Source organism: Dipodomys spectabilis, unplaced genomic scaffold, assembly GCF_019054845.1.
Source record: "Dipodomys spectabilis isolate Male_0828 unplaced genomic scaffold, ASM1905484v1 ptg000163l, whole genome shotgun sequence".
Classification (NCBI taxonomy): Eukaryota; Metazoa; Chordata; class Mammalia; order Rodentia; family Heteromyidae; genus Dipodomys; species Dipodomys spectabilis.
In genome coordinates this window covers 15,960,953-15,981,805 of record NW_024870840.1, presented here as the reverse complement: position 1 = coordinate 15,981,805, position 20,853 = coordinate 15,960,953, and the positions used below count along the sequence as shown (strand labels likewise).

At 42.5% G+C, this 20,853-nt stretch overlaps 1 protein-coding gene across 1 annotated transcript in view; it reads right to left on the bottom strand.

Annotated features, from left to right (window-relative positions):
* The window catches only part of Rfx4 (regulatory factor X4), a 142,135-nt gene that overhangs the window by 101,482 nt on the left and 19,800 nt on the right, over window positions 1-20,853 (bottom strand). Inside the window, exon 2 of the mRNA XM_042693237.1 lies at window positions 16,230-16,316. Within this exon, the coding sequence (XP_042549171.1) occupies window positions 16,230-16,316 (87 nt within the window). The remainder of the gene's footprint in view (window positions 1-16,229; window positions 16,317-20,853) is intronic.

The following is a 20,853-nucleotide window of genomic DNA, read 5'->3' as shown; positions in this document are numbered from 1 at the left end:
GGCTAGGGAAATAGCAGCTCAGTGGTAACATGTTGGCCTAGCATGTACAAGGCTTGGATTTGATACTCAATACTCCTCAAAATATATGACCAACAAAATTTAACGGTCACATAAAAATCAATAAACTCAATCTCTGTCCTGAAATTTATACAGAAATAAATTAGTACTCATGAAAACAATTTAAGTAAATCAAAACTAAAATGAGAAGAAAATGAAGATGATATATCTCATATAGAAAATGTTTCCTGAAGTTTTAAATTAGCTCAATAGAGTTGAGTCAATCTTTCCAGTAGTATTGATTGGTGCTTGTATAATTCTGGTTAATATTTATGCCGGCAAACACTGGGGAAGGAACTGTTGTTGCTTATTCATCAACCATCCATACTCACCTCCTTCTTATTGAGTTCTATGCAATATGTGAAACCAGTTAATTTCAAGGAATGGATGAGGTTGACAGAGATGGGGGAAGGGTAATGATGGGGTGAAGGGGTAACATTGATCAAGGTAATTGTATGCATAAATTGATATGTTGAATTGAAACCCCTTGGTACAACTACTTAAAGATAATTTTTAAAAATAAAAATAAAAAATACACTTCCTGTGTTCAAGAAGTGCTTTCTTCTCCAGCCCCAGAGAGATGGGTACATGGGGTTCGATTTAAGCCAATCACAGTAATTATTATTATTTTTTGGAGGGGGGTCCGGTCGTGGGGCTTGAACTCTAGGCCTGAGCACTGTCCCTCAGCTCTTCAGCTCAAGGTTAGCGCTCTACCACTTGAGCCACAGCGCCACTTCCAGCTTTTTTCTTTTTGCTTATGTGGTGCTGAGGAATCGAACCCAAGGCCTCAGGCATGCAAGGCAAGCGCTCTACCACTGAGCCACCTTCCCAGCCCCCACAGTAATTATATTATGTCATCAAGCTACTGACTGGATTAAGTAGGGCAGAGACCTAGTGTTGGCCAACCACACTTAAGGAGAATCCCTCTATCGCTTCCATGGAAAGTTTTGGCTCTGCTGCAGTGGAATAGTTAGTTGAGAGACTCTGGAGGCTCCCATTGGCTGTAAGGGGACACAATTGTTGGGAAGAGAGCAGTCTAAAGACAAAGTCAACAGTGAGGAAGACAGAAAATGAAGAAAGACTTGGAAGTTCAGAGGTGCTATTTGCTCCTAATGAACCCTCCCCTAAATGGCTGCCTCTGTTTTTTGTTTTTGTCTTGTGAGACATTACTACTTCCTCAACTAATAAAAATATACCTCTTCCCATTGGTCTTCTCACTAAGTGATACTCTCTAAGAGAAATGAATACCAAGTGATCTCAGGGACAAAATGTCAAAATGCCTCACGAACACAACATGCTGTTTTGTCGCCCTTCTAAATATTTATGTCTCATTCTTTTGTGCTTAGGAACATAATGACGCCATCTCTCTTTTTCTTCTCCCCCAATACTTGTCAAGTCAGGTACTGTGGATCCCAGCTCTGTTCTCTGTTCTCCAACTCACTGCTTGTTTCTCAGTTAACCAGTCTAGCTAGCCACCATGGTGTTACTTCTATACATAGCCATATCTTCTAATGAAGTGTCACCTTCTTCCAGGGCCTACCATAGTGCCTGACCCTGGTACTTAACTAGTTGAATCTGCCATCTATGGTCTGTCTGTAAGGATAGCATACTGAAGAGCATGAACTCATGAATCTCACAAGAATGAAGACAACTAAACACAGAGAACAATATTTAACCTCCCTTGTCCACAAAGAAAGAAATAGCAAGCAAAGCAAACTTAAATCAGATAATTCTCAGTGCTGGTGTCTAGAGGGTAAATTGACATTCAGATAGCTCCCACACAGTGTTGATGGGTATGGTATTTTAGATAAGCAATTTGGCAATTGTATTAAAGACCATCTAAAATACTTGGTTGATCTCAGTCCAACACTAGAAACTTCACTAATTATACTAATATAATAATAATAAAACAAACATTGATCAATTATATATTTTGTATGTGTGCATGTGTATTGGTCCTGGGGCTTGAAGTCAGCGGCTAGGCCCTGTCCCTGAGCCTTTTTGCTCAAGGCTAACACTCTACCACTTGAGCCACACCTCCACTTCCAGTTTTTTGCAGGTAAATTAGAGAGAAGAGTGACATAAACTCTCCTGCCTGGGCTGGCTCTGAACCACCATCCTCAGATGTCAGCCTCCTGAGTAGCTAGAATTATAAGCATGAGCCATCCACTCCTGGCTCTGTACTTTTTACTTAAATAAAAAGTACATAAATAACATACTTCTATCTAGCCTTTGCTGGCATGTGATTAACATTTTTCTCTTAAAACTTGCTGAGGTATGGGGTGCATTTTATTCTTGCTCCTTTAAATTTCAGTATTTTGGTCAACCTGGCCTAGATGCCCAAAGACCTAAATTCTTTTTTCTTTTCTTTTCTCCTCTTTTTTTTTTTTTTTTTTGTTGTTGGTGGTGGTGGTCATGGGGCTTGAACTCTGGGCCTGGGAGCTGTTCCTCAGCTCTTCAGCCCAAGGTGAGTGCTCTACCACTTGAGCCACAGTGCCATTTCCGGTTTTCTGGTGGTTTATTGGAGATAAGAGTCTAAAGGACTTTCTTGCCCAGACTGGCTTTGAGCCATGATTCTTAGATCTCAGCTTCCTGAGTAGCTAGAATTATAGGCATGAACCACCAGCACCTAGCTAAGACCTAACTTCTTCTTATATCAATTACCTGGCTATGAATAAGCTAAACACTCAAATTCCTTAAGTTCACTTTTCTTCATGTGCAGCAAGGTCATACTCTGCAATTATAAGTCACATATGGTCTGATGATGTAGGTCAGTTGGCAGAGCAATTGCATAGTATGGGTGTAGGTCCTGGGTTCCATCCCCAACACCTTAGGAAGAAATAAAGAAATCATATTAATTAGTCCAGCATGTCTTTACTGGATTTGTGCTAGTTAGACAGCAGGATCAAGAAATTAAACTTTTGCCTTTGAGTTTGGTTGGAGAAAGAGAAAGACAAAGAGTGCTGAGAAGAAGGGGAAGGCAAAGAAGAGCCTGGCCACTCAACATGCATGCTAAAGCCAGGCAATCTGAGATGACTTCCTGGAAGAAGTGGTAAATGCGCTGAGTCTCTGTATGAGCCAGAGATGGTGACCAGATGGCAGAGTGATAGGGTGAAAGTCAGGGGTAGAATGGAGAAGACAAGAGGAAGACAAACAAAGACCAGGAAAATCATGTCACCTTTCCAAGAAGCGAAGTTGCTGCAGCTCAGGGCCTTAAGGTGCACTGAGCTAAGTTAAGAAGAGCTCGAGGGGAGGTGCTAATCATTGAATTACTCTTGAAGCTTTATGACGCTTTCCTGTATCTGAACTGAAGGTCACAGAGCATCCATCTGCATGTTCCAAGAGGAGGAATCCTTGCTCTGAGATGCCATCCATGTCTCCCCCTCTTCCAGGACTGTCTTTTCCACTGTGTCATGTCTTTTCCTGACTATACTCTGCACCTTCTTTCAGATACCGAAGGACAGAAAGAGAAGAGGCTTACAGACTGCCAGTCTGGGCTTAAGTCTTGCTTTGTTCCTAACTCTGTGTGGAACTTTGAGCAACCACTTGATTCACCCACAAAAGAAAAGAACTGAGGGCTCTTCTCTAGAAGAAACTTATGTCGCCAGCATATTTCTGAGAATTAAATGCAACCATATATATTTTTAAAAATACAATTTCACAAGACTACTGCGGTAACACAAACATTCTTTGATCAAGTACTCAAGCTAGGTACTGTGAATCACTTCCTATGGATGTCTCTAAATTTTTCCCAATAGTACAGGGCATTTTAGAAAGGTTGACCACGGTGGGAGACATCTATAATGCTAACACTTGGGAGACAGAGGCAGGCGAATCTTGAGTTCAAGACCAGTTGGAGCTACATATCAAGATCCTACCTCAAAACAAACAAAAAAAATTTCTAGCAGGGCACCTGTGGCACCTGGGTTCCTAGTACTCAGGAGGCTGAGATCTGAGGATCAATTGTCCAAAGCCAGCCCAGGCAGGAAAGTCTGTGAGACTCTCATCTCCAATTAACCACCAGAAACCCAGAAGTGGGACTGTAGCTTAAAGTAGTAGAGTACTAGTTTTGAGCACAAAAGCTCAGAGCCAGTGCTCAGGTCTTGTAAGCCCCACAACTGACAAAAAAGAAAAAAAAAGTTTTCTATATTTTTATAGCTTTGGCAAAGCTGAATAACTTGCATGAGGTCTTGCAGTAGGTAAATGGAGACTGATTATTATCTTACTTAGTAAAGTGACTACTAATAATATTTAGACAAGAACTGGTCTTCTGGAAGCCAATAGGAACCCTTGCTTCTTCTTGAGCTCCTTTGGCCCTCTGGATCATGGTGACTTTACACCAAGGATCTGCATTTCCTGCCTCCATTTCTCAAAGGGGGAAACAGGTCCCTCCTAGGACTACTAATGATGACTCTAAGTCCTCACTCATCAAATAGCCATTGAATGTCTTCTGTATTACAGCTCTAAACCAGGTGCTAGTGGCTGAGAAAAAGCAGACACAACCTCTGCTATCCTGCGTTTCAATTATTAGCAAAGAAGGTACAAGTCATGGGCGGCAGGTTCAGGATGCTCTAACAACACCAAAGGTGGAATGTGAGCCTAGTTTGGGATCTGAGGGAGAAGCAGGAGCCATTGATGAAAATGGAGCCGGAGAGCTCGTTTTAAGTAGTGGCATAGAGTTATGGCTGATATAGGCACTTAAAGACCTGACAGGAATGGTCCTGCCAAATGCCTTTCCATTTTAATGGGTAGAAACACCTCAAGCCAAATGAGATTCATCTTGTAAAGTTCAGTGTGCAGCCAGCAGGATTCCTGATTCATCCACAGCATACAGGAAACCATCACCTTCCAATGTCCACCTGCTGGTCCTGCCAAAGCCAGAGAACTGGCATCTGCTTGGAAAGCCCCCTCTGGGGTGCTGCCTGCTGCCCTGTGTCTCTCCTCCTGCACCCCTTTGTGGCTATGACACTTAACACACTGCAGTCTCAGGCCCCAATTCCTAGTGATGTGTCCTAGTGTTCTAGTGTCTACATCTGTCTTCCCAGACTTTGGGGGCCAAGTTTCCAGGCTCAGATCCTAGTGCTATCAATGACTAGCTGCCTGACCTAGAACAAACTTCTGGTCCTCACTTTTCCCAAGTGCAAAATAGGGGTACATTAGTCTTGGTCACAAAGGGTTGTTGTAAGAATTAGTTGCTGTAACCCTGGTTACAAGGTACATACTATAGCAGTGTTCCTCTACACTGTGACCACTGTCACCCAGATCCCTGTAATGGCCCAGGGGCCAGGCCTGGTCAGCCCTGAATCAGCATGGGGGGATCACTCTGGGTTCCCACAGCCCCCAGGTTGCTCCTCACCTCAGGGTGTAGTCACTGTTCATGGGGTGTTCAGGTTGTGATAAGAAAATGCCATAGATGGAATGGCTGTTTGCAAAATACTAGAAATATATTCCCAGAGATTGAGGAGTCCAAAATCAAGGCTCTGGCATCTTCCCTGTCTGGTGAAGACTCTGTTTCTCACTCATAGACAGACAGCTGTCTGTTCACATTGGACTCTCCATGACAGAATGTGTAAGACAACCAAACTTTTATAAAGGCATCAGTTCTGTCCAGAAGGGCTCCATCATCATGACTCCTCCCCAGGTAACCCCTCCAATGCCATCACTTTGGCTGCTAAGTTTTGATATGCAGATTTCACCATAAGGATAACAATCCCTAGCCAGGTGCCAGTAATCCTAGCTACTCAGGAGGCTGATCTGAGAACTGTGGTTCAAAGCCAGCCCAGGTAGGAAAGTCTGTGGCCCTCAACTACCAAAAAAAAGTGGAGCAGTAGTTCAAGTAGTAGAGAGCCAGCCTTGAGTGATAAAGCTAAAGGACAGCATCCACGCTCTGAGTTCAAGCCTTAATACTAATGCTGAGCCTTCCCATCTGTTCTCAGCATATAGGATCACAGCACAGAGGTGCACAGGGGAGATTTATTGAAAGCTCATCAGTGCTCACTGTGCTGAGCTTTACATGTCACAGCTGCCCTAGAAAGATTTAACTCATGTGAAACATCAAATACAGTTGATGTGTGGTGCTCATCAATATCAGGGCTAATTATGACTATGTCCCCTTGTACAGAGAAAAAAACTAAGGCCTAGAGAAGTAAAACAATTTGCCCAAGGCCATACAGTGGGGGGTAAAGGCAAGAACCCAGTATACTGGAAGTCAAAACCTCAGGCTCAACATTTCTGAGTCTCTCTTTGTGTCTCTCTGTCTCTCTGCCTCTCTGTCTCTCTGTCCCTGTCTCTGTCTCTCTCTGTCTCTCTCTCTCTATCTCTCTCTGTGTCCCTCTCTCTCTCTGTCTCTCTCTGTGTCCCTCTCTCTCTCTCTCTCTCTCTCCATCCTATAGTAATGGACTGAAGATTCTAGAGAACCTGTCACCTGCCTAATCATTTCTTCCTAATGTTTCAACCTCTATGCTGATTGAATTCACCATATTTGGAGATCTATTCTTGAATATTTCCTGCCTTGAGCCAGTTTGGCAGAGTTTCATATGGACTGAGAATGTTTCTAAAAATTAATTATGTCTTTCCAAATCCCAGGAAAGGTTCAAGTGCATGTGAGTGTTGAGTTTCACTTCAAAGTTCTAATTCTATTTCCTTTCATTACACTGACATGACTGCACCTGGCCAGACCTCACCTGTTGGGAACAGAGAGCTGCCAAAGGCTTTATTTCCTCTATCCACCTCTATCCCCACCCCTGCTAAGAGAACCAGCTGATGCTTAGGGTATCTGCCACCCAGGCCTTTGGCAGTGGGCACTAGCCGTTGGCAGTCAGTCTTTCTCCCCGTGGGAACAGGGCTAAGTCCCAAACAAAACTGTACTGTTGCCAGCATTGCTTTAAGGGGGCCAGGCACACCTGCTCCCCTCCCCTCCTCTGAGTGAATTCCTTCATAATCTCCCCCATGGGAAAGACCTCACTTTGATTTAAAAAACTCAAAGACCTTAAAAAGAAAATGTTGATAAAATCTGACTACATGAACATTTTAGTGACTTGCTTGGGAAAACTAATCGGGCTACAGACAGCCATCTTACTTATCCACCAGAGATGAAGCACCCAAAAAACCAGGAGGACACAGGCCAAGAACCCAGAGGAGAAGTGGACAAAACACATGACAGATGATGGGGGAGGGGGATACAGATGCTCCTGAAAGGCAGGAAACCCATCCGTCTTAATCAAAGAAAAGAGAACTACACTAAGATTCCACCTGCCACATCAGATTGGCAAAAATCTCAACCTCAACCATACAACTTTGATCTCCACATAGGGGGGGTCATTTGATGGATTCTACTGAGACCCCAAATGTCCTTTATCCAGCCGCCTCATGTCTGAAAACTGGTCCTCCAGCTGCCTCTAGATGCAAATGGACTGATGTACCTGCAGAGCTATTGGTGGCAGATGGGCTATAACAGCAGACGTTTTTCAAAGGCCCAGGTAGTCAATTGATTGTGACAATTAATACTAAACCAATATAAAATTAGCTTAAGACAAATAAAAATGTGGATGCTGTATATATTCTTACTGACATGCAACACTCCTGGGTTGATAATTAAGTCAAAGAAGCAAGTCACAGCATGATGTGTGTCATGTACTATTTTGTGTGTGTGTATTCTTGTGTGTGTAAGAAAATGGTAAAATGGGGGGGGGGGCGATGGGGGATGTAGATGGGAAGGGATGGGAAGGGGAAACAAAGGAGGAGGCAACAATGCTTGATAAGAAATGTACTCATTACCTTGCCCATGTAATTGAAACCCCTCTGTATGGTATTTTCACAAAAAAATAAAATAAAATAAAAAAGAAAAGAAAATGGTAAAAGAGAACACTTTATTTCCTTTTTGTTGTTTGGAAGTACTGGGGTTTGAACTTGGGGCCTTGTACTTGTTGGTCAAATACTCTCTAACCCCCTTTGATGTTGGTTATTTTCAAGGTATGTATGCCAAGGCCAACCTCAGCTGTGATTTCCCCTTACTTGTGCATTCCTGTGTCACCGGAAATGACAAGCCCACTGTGCACAGCCATTGGTAGAGACTGGTAGTTTCAGGAACTTTCTCTCTCTCTCTCTCTCTCTCTCTCTCTCTCTCTCTCTCTCACTGTTTTGGCCTGGGCTGATGTCAAACCTCAATCATCAATCTCTGCCTAAGTAGCCAGGATAATAGACTTGAGCCACTGTGCTTGGCACATTTGTATTTTCACTGGCATAAGGACATTCTGGAACAATATATAATAAAACAATAGGAGTCTTTGGTATTGAGAAGTTGGAGTGGGACAAAGAATGGGAGAAGGAAGCTGGGGCCTAAGACTTCTCAGTGAGTTCTTTTTTCAAGCATGTTGAGTTTTGAAACATATGAATGTAGCCAGGCACTGTTGGCGTGTGCCTGCAATCCCAGCTCTTCTGGAGGCAGAGATCGGAGGATCAAGGTTCAAAGGCAGCCCAGGCAGACAAATCTGAGAGACTCTTAACTCCAGTTAAACACCATAAAGCTGGAAGTGGCTCTAGTGGTAGAGTACTAGCCTTAATTGGAAAAAGCACGTGGTCCTGAGTTCAAACACCAGTTCTCACACACGCGCGCGCACACACACACACACACACACACACACACACACACACGGAAACATATGAATGCATTGTACATTCAAATCTGAGCAAACTACACAATCATACTGGGGAGAGGCATATAAAGGAAAAGTGACTTCTACTGGTTAAGTGGTAAAGGGAAGCCCCAAATGGAAAGCAAATGGTAAATCCCCATCGTCTAGTTCAGCTTTAAAACTGACTCGTTTCTCTAATATCCACAAGCTTCATAAACAACTCCTGAGTGCCTTCTGCATGCCAGTCTTCCTGTATTTCATACTGGTGAGATGGTTCATGTTGTGCCTTCCTCCCAGGGAACCATGAACCCCACCGTAACTGAGAGAGGAAGAGAGAGGCTCTGGCAAGGACTCAGAGCACAAACGAGGGAGCACTTCATTCTTCAGCAGCCAGGGAAGGAGAAATTGAGCTGGAGAGGCCAAGAGAAAAGAGACCTCAGGGATGAGTGGGCAGCCCTGATGACAGAATAGAAGCAGTGGAGAGGACCAAAGGAGCCTATGATATGTCATAAATCATACCTTGTACCCAGACGTTAGCCAGAGCTAGGCCTACAGCAGGCCCAGATAAAGACTATCGATGCTTCATCTAGTAAAGCATAAAGCACCTGTTTAGGAGCTAGGGACAAAGGGAAGCAAGAACAGGATGATCACAGTCCACACTGGCTGGGGAATAAAGCGGGATCTTATCTAAAAAATAAACCAATGTTGGAAGGAACCAGTCGAGTAGGTCTGGTGGTAGAGTGCCTGCTTAGGAAGACTGAGTTCAAAACCCCAATACTACCCACAAAAAAAAATGGGAGGGTGGTAGAGGAAGATCACTGCTTAGTGTGCATGGCCCAAGTTCCATCGCAAACATCACAAAAACAAATTAATAGAATAAAAGCAAGTTAAATAAAAGAAAAGGCCGGGGGCTGGTGGCTCACAACTATCATCCTAGCTACTCAGGAGGCTGAGATCTGAGGATCATGGTTCAAAGCCAGCAGCTTCCCCAGATGCCACTGGCAAGGAGCACGGCTCCAACTCAAGCTTCCTCAACTCCTTCCTTCTTTTCTTCTCCCCAGTAGATAAGGCCCAGTTACTCTTTTGGTCCTTTTTCCTCCCTGTAAAGAATATTCAAATAAAGCTTACCTGCATTTCTTCTTCTCTGGAACCCTTTTTATAAAGTTACAAGACTCTCAACCAGATAATGTGCTCAGACAGGCTAAATGAATGGCTGAAAGATGGGAAACTTCCACTTGTAGAATCCTGAAACGGGATGCTATTTTAACACGATCGCAGTGGGTCAAGTTACATTGTGACCCATGGTGACTTTAGGTTTTCTGTGCCCTTATGCTATGGAGTTCAAACTTTACTGTGCTATGAATATCCTCCATCCTGGACAGTGGACCACAGTCAGGAGGGGAGAGGCCAGGGGTGGGGGGGTGGGGCAGTGGTGGAGGGGAGAGAGAAAGGGACATTCAGAATAAGGCCAGATGGCAAAGCAGGGAGTAGTACCGGGCCTAATGTAGAGCCCCACCCACATATCCACAAACATGCAAGCATGCGCACTGCACTCCTACCACGCCTGGAGAGAAAGGGAACATGCAGGTGCCTATCTAGGAGAGAGAATAGAGGCTGGGATTAATCATTTGATTTCGATATTAGGAAAATGATGATTTGATGCCTAGAGGACCAGGGCCCACTAACCTAGGTCTGACATTCTCTGACTTCCAAAGGAAGGAAACAGGAATCATGAAGAATCCTCCAAATCTCTATTCTTTGGCCCTCTGATTTCCTCCCTCTAACATCTGCAACCACATCACTCAGACTTGGATGAAGCCTCAGAAGTGCCCTCCTGGAGCCCTGAACCCCCACATTGCCCTTCTAAAGACCCTCCTCTAAGTTGTCACACTTCCAGCCAGCTCCTTCTGTGACAAGTCATCAAGTTCTAAACCCCGTGTGGAACTCAAGACCCTCATCCATGGGGCCAAACTCACATTGCCAGGCCTGTTTCCCTCGACTCTTCAGCCTTTGTGCTCAAGGCTCTCTGAAAAACGCATCCAACTCAAAAACTGGCTTCTCCTGGCTTTCTGCCTGCTACCACTTTATCATGGTGGTGTGGGGACTCCTTGAGGCAAATGCTACCTTTTCTGAGATGCCTTCCCTGGTCATGTTCCAACCTCGCGATTTCTCCCAGACTTGAACGTGTATGACTAGCTAACGATCCAGAAGTCTAGTTAAAATGCAGAAAGTGTTTCAGTATGTCTCGGATGGACCCAAGACTCTCCATGTCTAGCCAGCTTTCCTGGCGCTATATGCCAGCATCCATACTTAGTGTGGCAAAGTCTTAGTAATACCTTGTGTCTAAACAATGGGATTAGAGATGACTATTTTCTTTCTCATATATTCTCTAAGTCTGGCCACACTTAGCTTTTAGAGCTGGGCAACCTGTGTTTTAAGACACAGCATTTAGGTTTTGAAAATAAACACAATATGTAAACTGACTCTTCTTTATTCTTCTATACCAGGTAGCAGACAGGCAGCCCATGTTCTAAATTGAGCATTGACACTGATATCTGTGTAATCTTAGAAAGTCACTTCACTTCTTTTGCTATTAATGTCAGTGATCCAATCAAAGGGCTAATTGTCAGATTGGATTTTTTTAAAGTTAGAATGAAAGCAAACCTTGGGGCCAGGGGTAAAGGTTGGTGGTAGAGCTCTTTCCTTGCCCTAAGTTCAGGCCCAGTACTGCAAAAATAGAAAAATTGTGCATATATATAATTTTTATATATAAAAATTATATTTTTATATATAATTATAAAGCTTGAGAGCTTTTCTGAGTACCAACAATGGCTAAGAAAGAAATCAAGAAAATAGTTCCATTCACAATAGCTGCAAAAAAATGTCTAGGGGGCTGGGAAGGTGGCTCAGTGGTAGAGTGCTTGCCTTGCATGCATGAGGCCCTGGGTTTGATTCCTCAGCACCACATAAGCAGAAAAAGCCGGAAGTGGCATTATGGCTCAAGTGGTAGAGCGCTAGCCTTGAGCTGAAGAGCTGAGGGACAGTGCCCAGGCCCAGAGTTCAGGCCCCACGACTGGACCCAAAAAAAAAATGTCTAGGAATAAACCTAACTAAGGGTGGGAAAGACCCCTATGATAAAAAAAAAACAAACTATTAATCCCTGAAGAAAAATATTGAAGCAGACACTAGAAAATGTAAAAACCTCTATATTCATGAATTGTTAGAAATAATATTGTGAACATTGCTGTATACTAAAAGCAACCTATATAGTCAATACAATACCAATCAAAATCCTAATGTGACTCTTCACAGCAATAGAAAACAACACGTAAATTCATATGGAACCACAAAATACCTTGAGTAGCTGAACAATCTTGATTGAAAGAACAGTGATGGAGATATCACAATACAAGACTTCAAATTATACTAGAGAGCCATAGTAACAAGAATAGCTTGGAACTGTCACAAACATAGACACAAAGACCAACAGACCATCACAGAAGATCTGGAAACAAGCCCACATAGCTATAGTTATCCGATATTTGAAAAAGGAGCCAAAAACGTATGTTGGAGTAAAGACAGCCTCTCCAACAAATAGTGTTGGGAAAATTGGATGTCCACATATAGAAGACTGAGACTAGATTCTATATCTTACCTTGTATAAAAATCACCCGAGCTGGGTGCTAATGGCTCATGCCTATACTACCATTGACTTAGGAGGCTGAGATCTGAGGCTCAAAGTTCCAGGGCAGAAATGTCCATGAGACTCTTATCTTCAACGAACCACCAGAAAACTGGGAGCGGAGCTGTAACTCAAGTGGTAGAGTACTAGCCTTGAGCAAAAGAGCTCATGAACAGCACCCAGGCCCTGAGATCAAGCCCTATGACTGACCTCCCCTCAAAAAAAAAAAAAATCAACCAAAAATGGATCCGATCTTAATGTGAGACTAGAAACTTTGAATCTTAGGGAAAATAGGTAAGGAGACATAAACAGTTACTCCTAATTTATTATCTACAAAGGAATACAATAAAAGATAACAAAGGATAATACAATCAAAGAGTACATAAGCAAAGGAAACAATCCCTAGAATGAACTAACTCCTAGAGTAGGAGAAAGTCTTTAAAGCTATTCATTAAACAGCATAAGACCTAGAATACACACACACAAGCACACAGCTCTAACACCAAAAGAACAAATAATCCAATTAATAAATGAAACAGACAATTCTCAGGAGTACCAATGACTAATAGTTAAGGAAGAAGTGCTGAACATCATCAGCCATGATGGAAATGCAAATCAGAACCCCATTGAGGTTCCATCTCAGTCAGAATGGAACCATCAAGACAACCAACAACAACAAATGCTGGTGAGGACGTAAGGGAAATGAAACTTTTATACACTGATGGTGGGAGTGGAAAGTAGCCCGGCCATTATGGAAAAGTAGTATAGTCTTTTCTCAAGAAACTAAAACTATAGCTAGCTACCATACTATCCTGCTACCTATCCTTGGGCAGATAGCTGAAGAAATGTAAACATACAAGAGACACACCTGTACAGCCATGTCTGTGGCAGCACTATTTATATTACCAAGCTATGGAACCAGCCTGGGTGGCCAACAGCCAATGACAAAGAAAATGGTATATGATTCAACTATAAAAGATGAAATTGTATCCTTTTACAGTAAAATGGATAGAACCGGAGATCATCATGTTCAACAATCTAAACCTAAAAACAATAATAATGCAACATGATTATAAAAGGGAGATGGATGATTGGGGAGAGCCCTCAGGTGGGGAAAGGAGAAGAGATGGTAACAAGGGTACTTGTTATGGGGGAACATTATATGTGTATGAAAACAGTACAATTAAACTGCTGAAAAAAGGAATGAGAAGGAGATTAAGAAATAGTAAGAACAGTAATATAGAATGACTTGGATTAAAGTATATGTTGGAAAAATCAGAGGCAACAAACAGAAGTGTTTCTTCCTGAATATAACATACATAAATCTGAAGTGAAGAGTTTGATGTAGAACTGCATTAACATTAAAAACCACATTAAAATACATACGTAACAGAGTGAAAAAGTAGCCCATGAAATGTAAGTCATACATCAATACTAAGTTGACATCCAGAGTACACAAAGAAACCTTACAACTCAACAAGAACAACAACAAACTACCTGATAAAAATTTAGCAAAGGACATTTTTCCAAAGAAGACAAATGAAGGGTCAATAAAAGACACCTAATAAACTCATCATCAAATCAAACACACAATGAGATACCACATCATACTCTTTGAGATAACTTATAAAACAAACAAAAAACAGAACACAGCAAATGATGAGCAGGATATGGAGAAACTGGAACTTCTTTGTGTTGCTAGTAGGTATACAGATTTACCATTTCTCAATAAATGAAATATTGAATGAATATATATATATATATATAATGTATATATGGTCTAGTCGGTGGGTAGAATCCAAGAAGAACTGAAAGGCAGGATTTAAACAAATGCTTGCAGCTTGTAGTAGTATACACAATGACCAAAGGGAAGAAATAATCCGGTGTTAATCAAAAAATGAATGGATAAAGAAAATGTGACATATCCATACAATACATTTTCATCCAAAAACTGTAAAGCAAAGACATTCTGACTCTTGCTACAATATAAGATGGGTCAACTTGAAGTCAACAAGCCAGTCACAGAAAGACAAATCCTATAGGAGTCTCCTTATTCCCATAAGTAGTAATTCACTTATTCCTTAGAGCAGTCAAAGTTACAGAGGCAGAACACAGAACCATAGCTGTTGGGGACTGGAGAAAGCGAATGGTGATTTAATCCATGCAGAGTTTCAGTTTATCAAAGATGAAAACAGTTTCAGAGATGGAGAGTGATAATGGGCAAATAACAAGGCAAATGGACTTAATGTCAGGGAATATATTAAAAAATGGTAAAATTGTAAATTTTTATATTATGTATATTTTACTGCAATAAACAAAACAAAAACCAGAATGTTCAAAAATTTGAAACAGCTGGGTGCCAGTGACTCATGCCTATCATCCTAGCTACTCAGGAGACTGAGATCTGAGGATCGCTGTTCAAAGCCAGCCCGGGCAGGAAAGTCTCCAATAAACCACTCAGAAAACCTGAAATGGAGCTGTGGCTCAAATGGTAGAGTGCTAGCCTTGAGCTGAAAAGCTGAGGGACAGCACCCAGGCCCAGAGTTCAAGCCCCACGACTGACACACAAAAAAATTGAAACATCTTAAACAGCCATTAATACTTAAATAGATATGTAAATTGTATGTAGTCATACATTAAAATACCATACAGCACAGAACAAGGACTATGACCATGTATAACAGCAAGGATGAATTACAAAGATGTTACCTTGTGGGAGGGGAAAAGCCACATATAGCTGGTGGCTCCTGCCTGTTATCCTAGCTACTCAGGAGACTGAGATCTGAGACTTATGGTTCAAAGCCAGCCCAGGCAGGAAAGGCTGTGAGACTCATCTCTAATTTCTCACCAAAAAGCTGTAAGTTGAGCTGTGACTCGAGTGATAGAGCATCAGCTTTGAGCAAACAAGCTCAGAGACAGGGTCCAGACCCTAAGTTTGAGCCCTAGAACCAACATGTGCATATGTATGTGTGTGTGCATGCACCCCCCCCCACACACACACAAAGAATATAGCATCTATTATTCCTTACAAATTTCAAAAACAGACAAAACCACTATAATATTAAAAGTCAGGACAGTAGTTATTGACCAGACACAAAAAGCCTGAAAATATTGTGTGTGTGTGTGTGTGTGTGTGTGTGTGTGTGTTCAGTTTGTCTCAATTTTATAAAAGGCAGCAGCAGAACATGGAGGACTGGCTGACAGTGCCAGAAGAAAGCTGTCCCTGTTTAGCAAACATCCTAGGGACTTGTGGAAGGAAAGTCCCAGGCTAGTAATTGGAGGAAGCGATATACTTTACCAACTAAAGGGAAAGATGCTTCTGACCTGTTAGAAATGATATTTGTAATAAGAAAACTCTAGTTCCTTTTTTCTAGTGCTTAAGACACAAACACTAGTCCAAGCAATCTTCTGCCCCCATGTACTTGGCACTCGGAAGCCCCAGCTGCTCACAGCACAGGGACCATTCACAGAGATTCCCATCTCTACTCCAAAGAAGACATATTGACCTTTCCATAGCAAGAACATCCATGACCTTACATCAACGGTGAACATGGAGAATGGTTCTTTCCCACTAGGAGCTCACTTGCCCAACTAGAACCTCTCTGTTCCAGCTTGTAGGACACAGCCTGGCAGACCCCCAGCAGGTTGAGTCTGTCAGCAGCAAGTTTTGGTGGTAACCTCCATTTCCATGCCCACGTGACTGGATTCTATTTCCTTTGCACAAGGTTATAGGGAGTGTCCGGAGTGTTCCGTGAATGGTTGGAGAGGGTCTGGTTTCAGGTAGCCAGGCCCAGCCTAGCAATCCAACAGTACCACCCTCCCCTCAGGGATGTCAGGAAGGAGTTCCCAGCACTTACTTTCATCATTAGAAACATTCCCCAGAGATGTGTGGCTGGAATAGCGTTTGTTTTCACTTTCATTGAGACATCTTTCAATCCAGCTCTCTAAAACAAAACAAAAAAACACAAAGGAATCACAGAGGTGCCATGTTTATGGGGAGTCAGGAACCCCATTTGTGTCCCTGGGACCTTGGCCCAGACTGGAATTGGACCATACATGAAGCTCTTGCTTTTTTTTTTTTTTTTTTTTGCTGTGTAGTTTGGAGGCCACATGGTCATCTGGCCTCAACTGAGTCATTTCTTGGTCAAATTCTACCAACTCTGAGAAGTAATTTGAAAAACAAATAGTGATCAATGGAATTATTACTGAGGACTGGGAAACGTGTAGACCCTTGTCTTCTGGTGAAAACAAAAGAAAAGAAAACTGAACAATTAAAAACCTTGGGGAATCTAGTAGAAGTGGAGAAGGACAGGAAATCTGGCAGTCACCTCTCTCTGTCCAGTGATGACTCCTAAAAGGGACTCTTCTAAGAGACTGGACACCATACTGGTTGTAAAATCAAAAGCACTAACATAGTTGTGTAACATTTTTTTAATCCAAAGTTTCTGGGTGCTGGGTGCTGGGTGCAAGTTGCTCATCCACTTGAGAGGATATGATATAAGGACCCCAAGTTAAAACCAACCTTGCAGGAAAGTCCGTGAGACTCTTATCTCTAGCTACCAAAAAACCAGAAGTGGAGCTCTTGGTTCAAGTAGTGGAATACCAGCCTTGAGCAAAAAAGTTAAGGTTCAGCACTCAAGCCCTGAGTTCAAGCCACAATATGGTCACAAGTGCACACACACACACGCCCACATTCACACACATGAGCACACACACACACACACACACACACACAGAGGTTTAAGAGCTTTCCAGACTACCCACTACTCACTGTTGGAAATTTGGGATGGATTTTGGACTACTGTGTGAGAATGAGGACACCTACTCAAAAGGAATTCAGTGAGGCAAGATTTTACTTCTACAGGACATGCAACTAACAGGAAGCAAAGTAAGTACGCACATTAGGTGGGCAATCTGCCCAAGTTTTATATCCCTAACCATTACTATCCCTGATCCCAATTGGTTAGAACATAGGTTCATAATCTTGCATGATTTGAAAGGAGTTTGAAAGGGGTTAAAAGTTTAGGCAAGCAACTAAAACCAGGACACCTGGCCCAAATAGGAACTTGTTAAGAAAACAAAGGATGTGGCTTAACTTTAAGTAGCACAGAAAGTAGTAAGATTAGTGTCTGTCCTTAAAATGGCAGTAGCCACTTGGACAGAAAAGATTCTAACTCCAACAATTCTCTCCCTCTTTATTTTATATTCTTTTCTTTAAATCAGCTCAGTATTTCTCAAATGACTTTCCCATCCAGCAGTATTCAGTAGGATATGATTTTGATAAAAAACAGGTGTTGGTTGGCAAGGGCAGTTTCAGTCTCTCAACAAGACTTTTAATGCAAGGAATAATATGACATCCAATCAGTCATTACTTGAAAACAATTACTAAATAGATATAAATACCATGATTCCTTTCCATTTTCCAAACCATTGTTCCATCGAGCTAGCAAATGGGTCATCTGTTCCCTGACTTTTCAATTAACTCATTTGTTTGAGTGGCCAGTAAGTCCTTTGTCATAGTGATATCCGGGGAGGTATTATTGGGGATACCACATAAACACCTTCCTTTTTTAGTTAACATCATATCTACAGCTAATCTATTTTCCCATGCCATTCTACTACTAGAGCATTAGTTGCTCTGCTATTTCCTTGATGATGTCTCTGGTATACTTAACAAACCTCTGATGGACATAATACATCTAATTAATCCGACCTACATTTTTTTTTTTTTTTGGTCCGGTCGTTGGGCCTGAACTCTGGGCCTGGGCGCTGTCCCTCAGCTCTTCAGCTCAAGACTAGTGCTCTACCACTTGAGACACAGCGCCACTTCCGGCTTTTTTCTTATGTGGTGCTGAGGAATCGAACCCAGGGCCTCAGGGCCTCAGGCATGCAAGGCAAGCGCTTTACCACTGAGCCACCTTCCCAGCCCCCGACCTACATTTTTATTTACAGTGGAACACCAGAATAAAATGGATTCAAAACCCATTTTCATCTGACTTCTGGCTTCAAACTCACTCCTTGGGAACTCTTCAGGGGATCCCGATAGTATCTATGTAAATGAGAGTCAAATAACTGAGCAGAGATGAGGTCTCTCCTAATGGTGGAGGGTGTTCATTTGAGACTTGTCAGGTCAATGAAATGCAGGGTAAAAGGGATGGCCAATTGAACCAAACACAGGTTCCACTCAAGTTGGCTGGTAAGATCTCCAGCAACAGTCCTCCACAGATCCAACAGACATCTGCCCTGGCTATGATTAGTGCAGATTTACTGTTTGTACCCCTGAAGAATTGTTCTTCACTGCCTCTGGACAAGTCTTCCAGAAATGCCCATTGCTTCACCCCACCTAGAGAGGCAAGAGATATAATTGGCCTCCGGAGAAAGGAGCTGGGCAGTTTCATTTTGTGGCGGGAGAGGAATTGTTTTAGACTGCTAACTGTTGAAACAACAACGACAGGGTATTACAAGATGAATTTCCCCAGGCCAGGTCTGCTGATAGAGAGACAGCATTCACTCCATGCACATGGGGTCTGAGCACATCCCAGGAGGCTTGAGTCTTCAGCCTCCCTAGAGCATAACAATCATTCAATGTGTGGTCAGCATATTTAACCCGTGCACCCAAGCATTAGTCTTCCCATTTCCAGCAATTTCTATGATGTCTCAAATCCACTATGGTTCCCTTAGTGGGGTCCCACTAAGTGGGGAGAATGGGGACTGTCCTCTCTCATAGGGATGAGTGATAGGCACAGGAGGACCCATAGGTGGGGGGATTTATGATTTGAATGTTGAGTATACTCAGAGGGTCAAGGCCCAAGACTAAGGCCCCAATCTCCTATATCCTAGGACCAACTTCAGGAATCCATCCAGGTGTTGGAGCTTACGATGGTCACCATAAGGGGCTTAGTGAGTAAGGGTTTGGTTGGAGTTTCCCATTCAGGACATAGGTCCCCAGAAGGCAGTATCTGACAAGCATCAAACTCTTACCACCTGGGCATTGACTAGGAGGTACTTATGACCAGTATGATAGGAAATCTTCTATCTGTAGCTTCCATGTAATTTACAGGAACCAAGGCCTCCCCTCAAGCAGCCTTTACAGATAGATTCAAAGAAATTCTTTGTCTTTTTTTTTTTTTTTTTTGGTCAGTCGTGGGGCCAGAACTCTGGGCCTGGGCACTGTCCCTCAGCTCTTCAGCTCAAAGCTAGAGCTCTACCACTTGAGCCACAGTGCCACTTCCGGCTTTTTTCTTTTTGCTTATGTGGTGCTGAGGAATCGAACCCAGGGCCTCATGCATGTGAGGCAAGCATGCTACCCCTGAGCCAACTTCCTTAGAATCAGTTTGGTAGGATTAGGGTGTAGGACTACCATCCATTATTCCTTCTGATAGGAAGCTGGAGTAATCTTGACTCAGATGAAGCAAGTCTAACCTCATTCTGCCACAGAATCATTCAAACATTAAATACTCAGTACAATTGACACCTAGGTATTCGGATGTAAGGAATGTATTCATGGGCAATTTGGGCAGAGTGCAAAGTTTGTGTTTTTTTATGCTCCATTTCCTCTGTAAGGAATATCAGACAAATGTAGAAAACAGCACCAAGCTGACCCCAGCCCCCTAGGAACCTGTCCCATCTCAAATATCTGCCAGCTACTTCAGGTCACAGCCTGAGTCATGCCAGACCAGTAACCCACCTCTCCCATTTCATACCAACTCGCAAGGTGCAACCCTCCTAACATCCTGATCCAAAAGCAGCCTGCAGGTCTTTGCCAAGGTGAAGCACCATAGGTCCTGTATTTGTACATCTAATCGTTTAACATGCAGAACTGTGCTATTGTGCTATTCAGCTCCTTTGCATACGTCACTGACGCTGACATGAATTTTTAGGTATTTTGTTCCTGTTTGTTTGTTTGTGCTGCTACTAGGACTTGAACTCAGGGGCTTCTTATTCTCATTTGGTTTGCTTACTCAGCTGGCTCTGTATCACGTTAGTCCATTACATAGTATTATGGAAGGACTGACTAGATTTATATATAGCCTTCAGGTGTTGAATAGGGCATTCTTCCTGTTGCTTTAGTTTTCATTTTTCTTGTTGTTTTATTTTTGCTTTTTGAGATAGTTTTACAATGTAGCCCAGGTTCCCAACCTAGAATTTATGATCCTTCTATCTCTCTGCTTCCTAAGAATCTGGGAAGCAAGCCTGTACCACCAGATTTTCTTTCTAATATGTGAGCTGACATTCATTAAACACATTCTTATCTTTACATGCCAAGCTCTTTCCATATGGTTCCTCATCTGGGTTTGCCCAACTACTCTCAGAAACAAGGATTTTAGCCTCTATTTTTCCTAGAAAGTAACTGAGGCTTTGAAGGATTGAAGACTATGACTTCTTATAATCCAAAGAGCTGAGGAAAAGATGACCAGTTAACACCTTAGTGGGCAAACTTTAATAAGAAGCCAAATTTGTTATGTAGAAAGGAACAAAGCC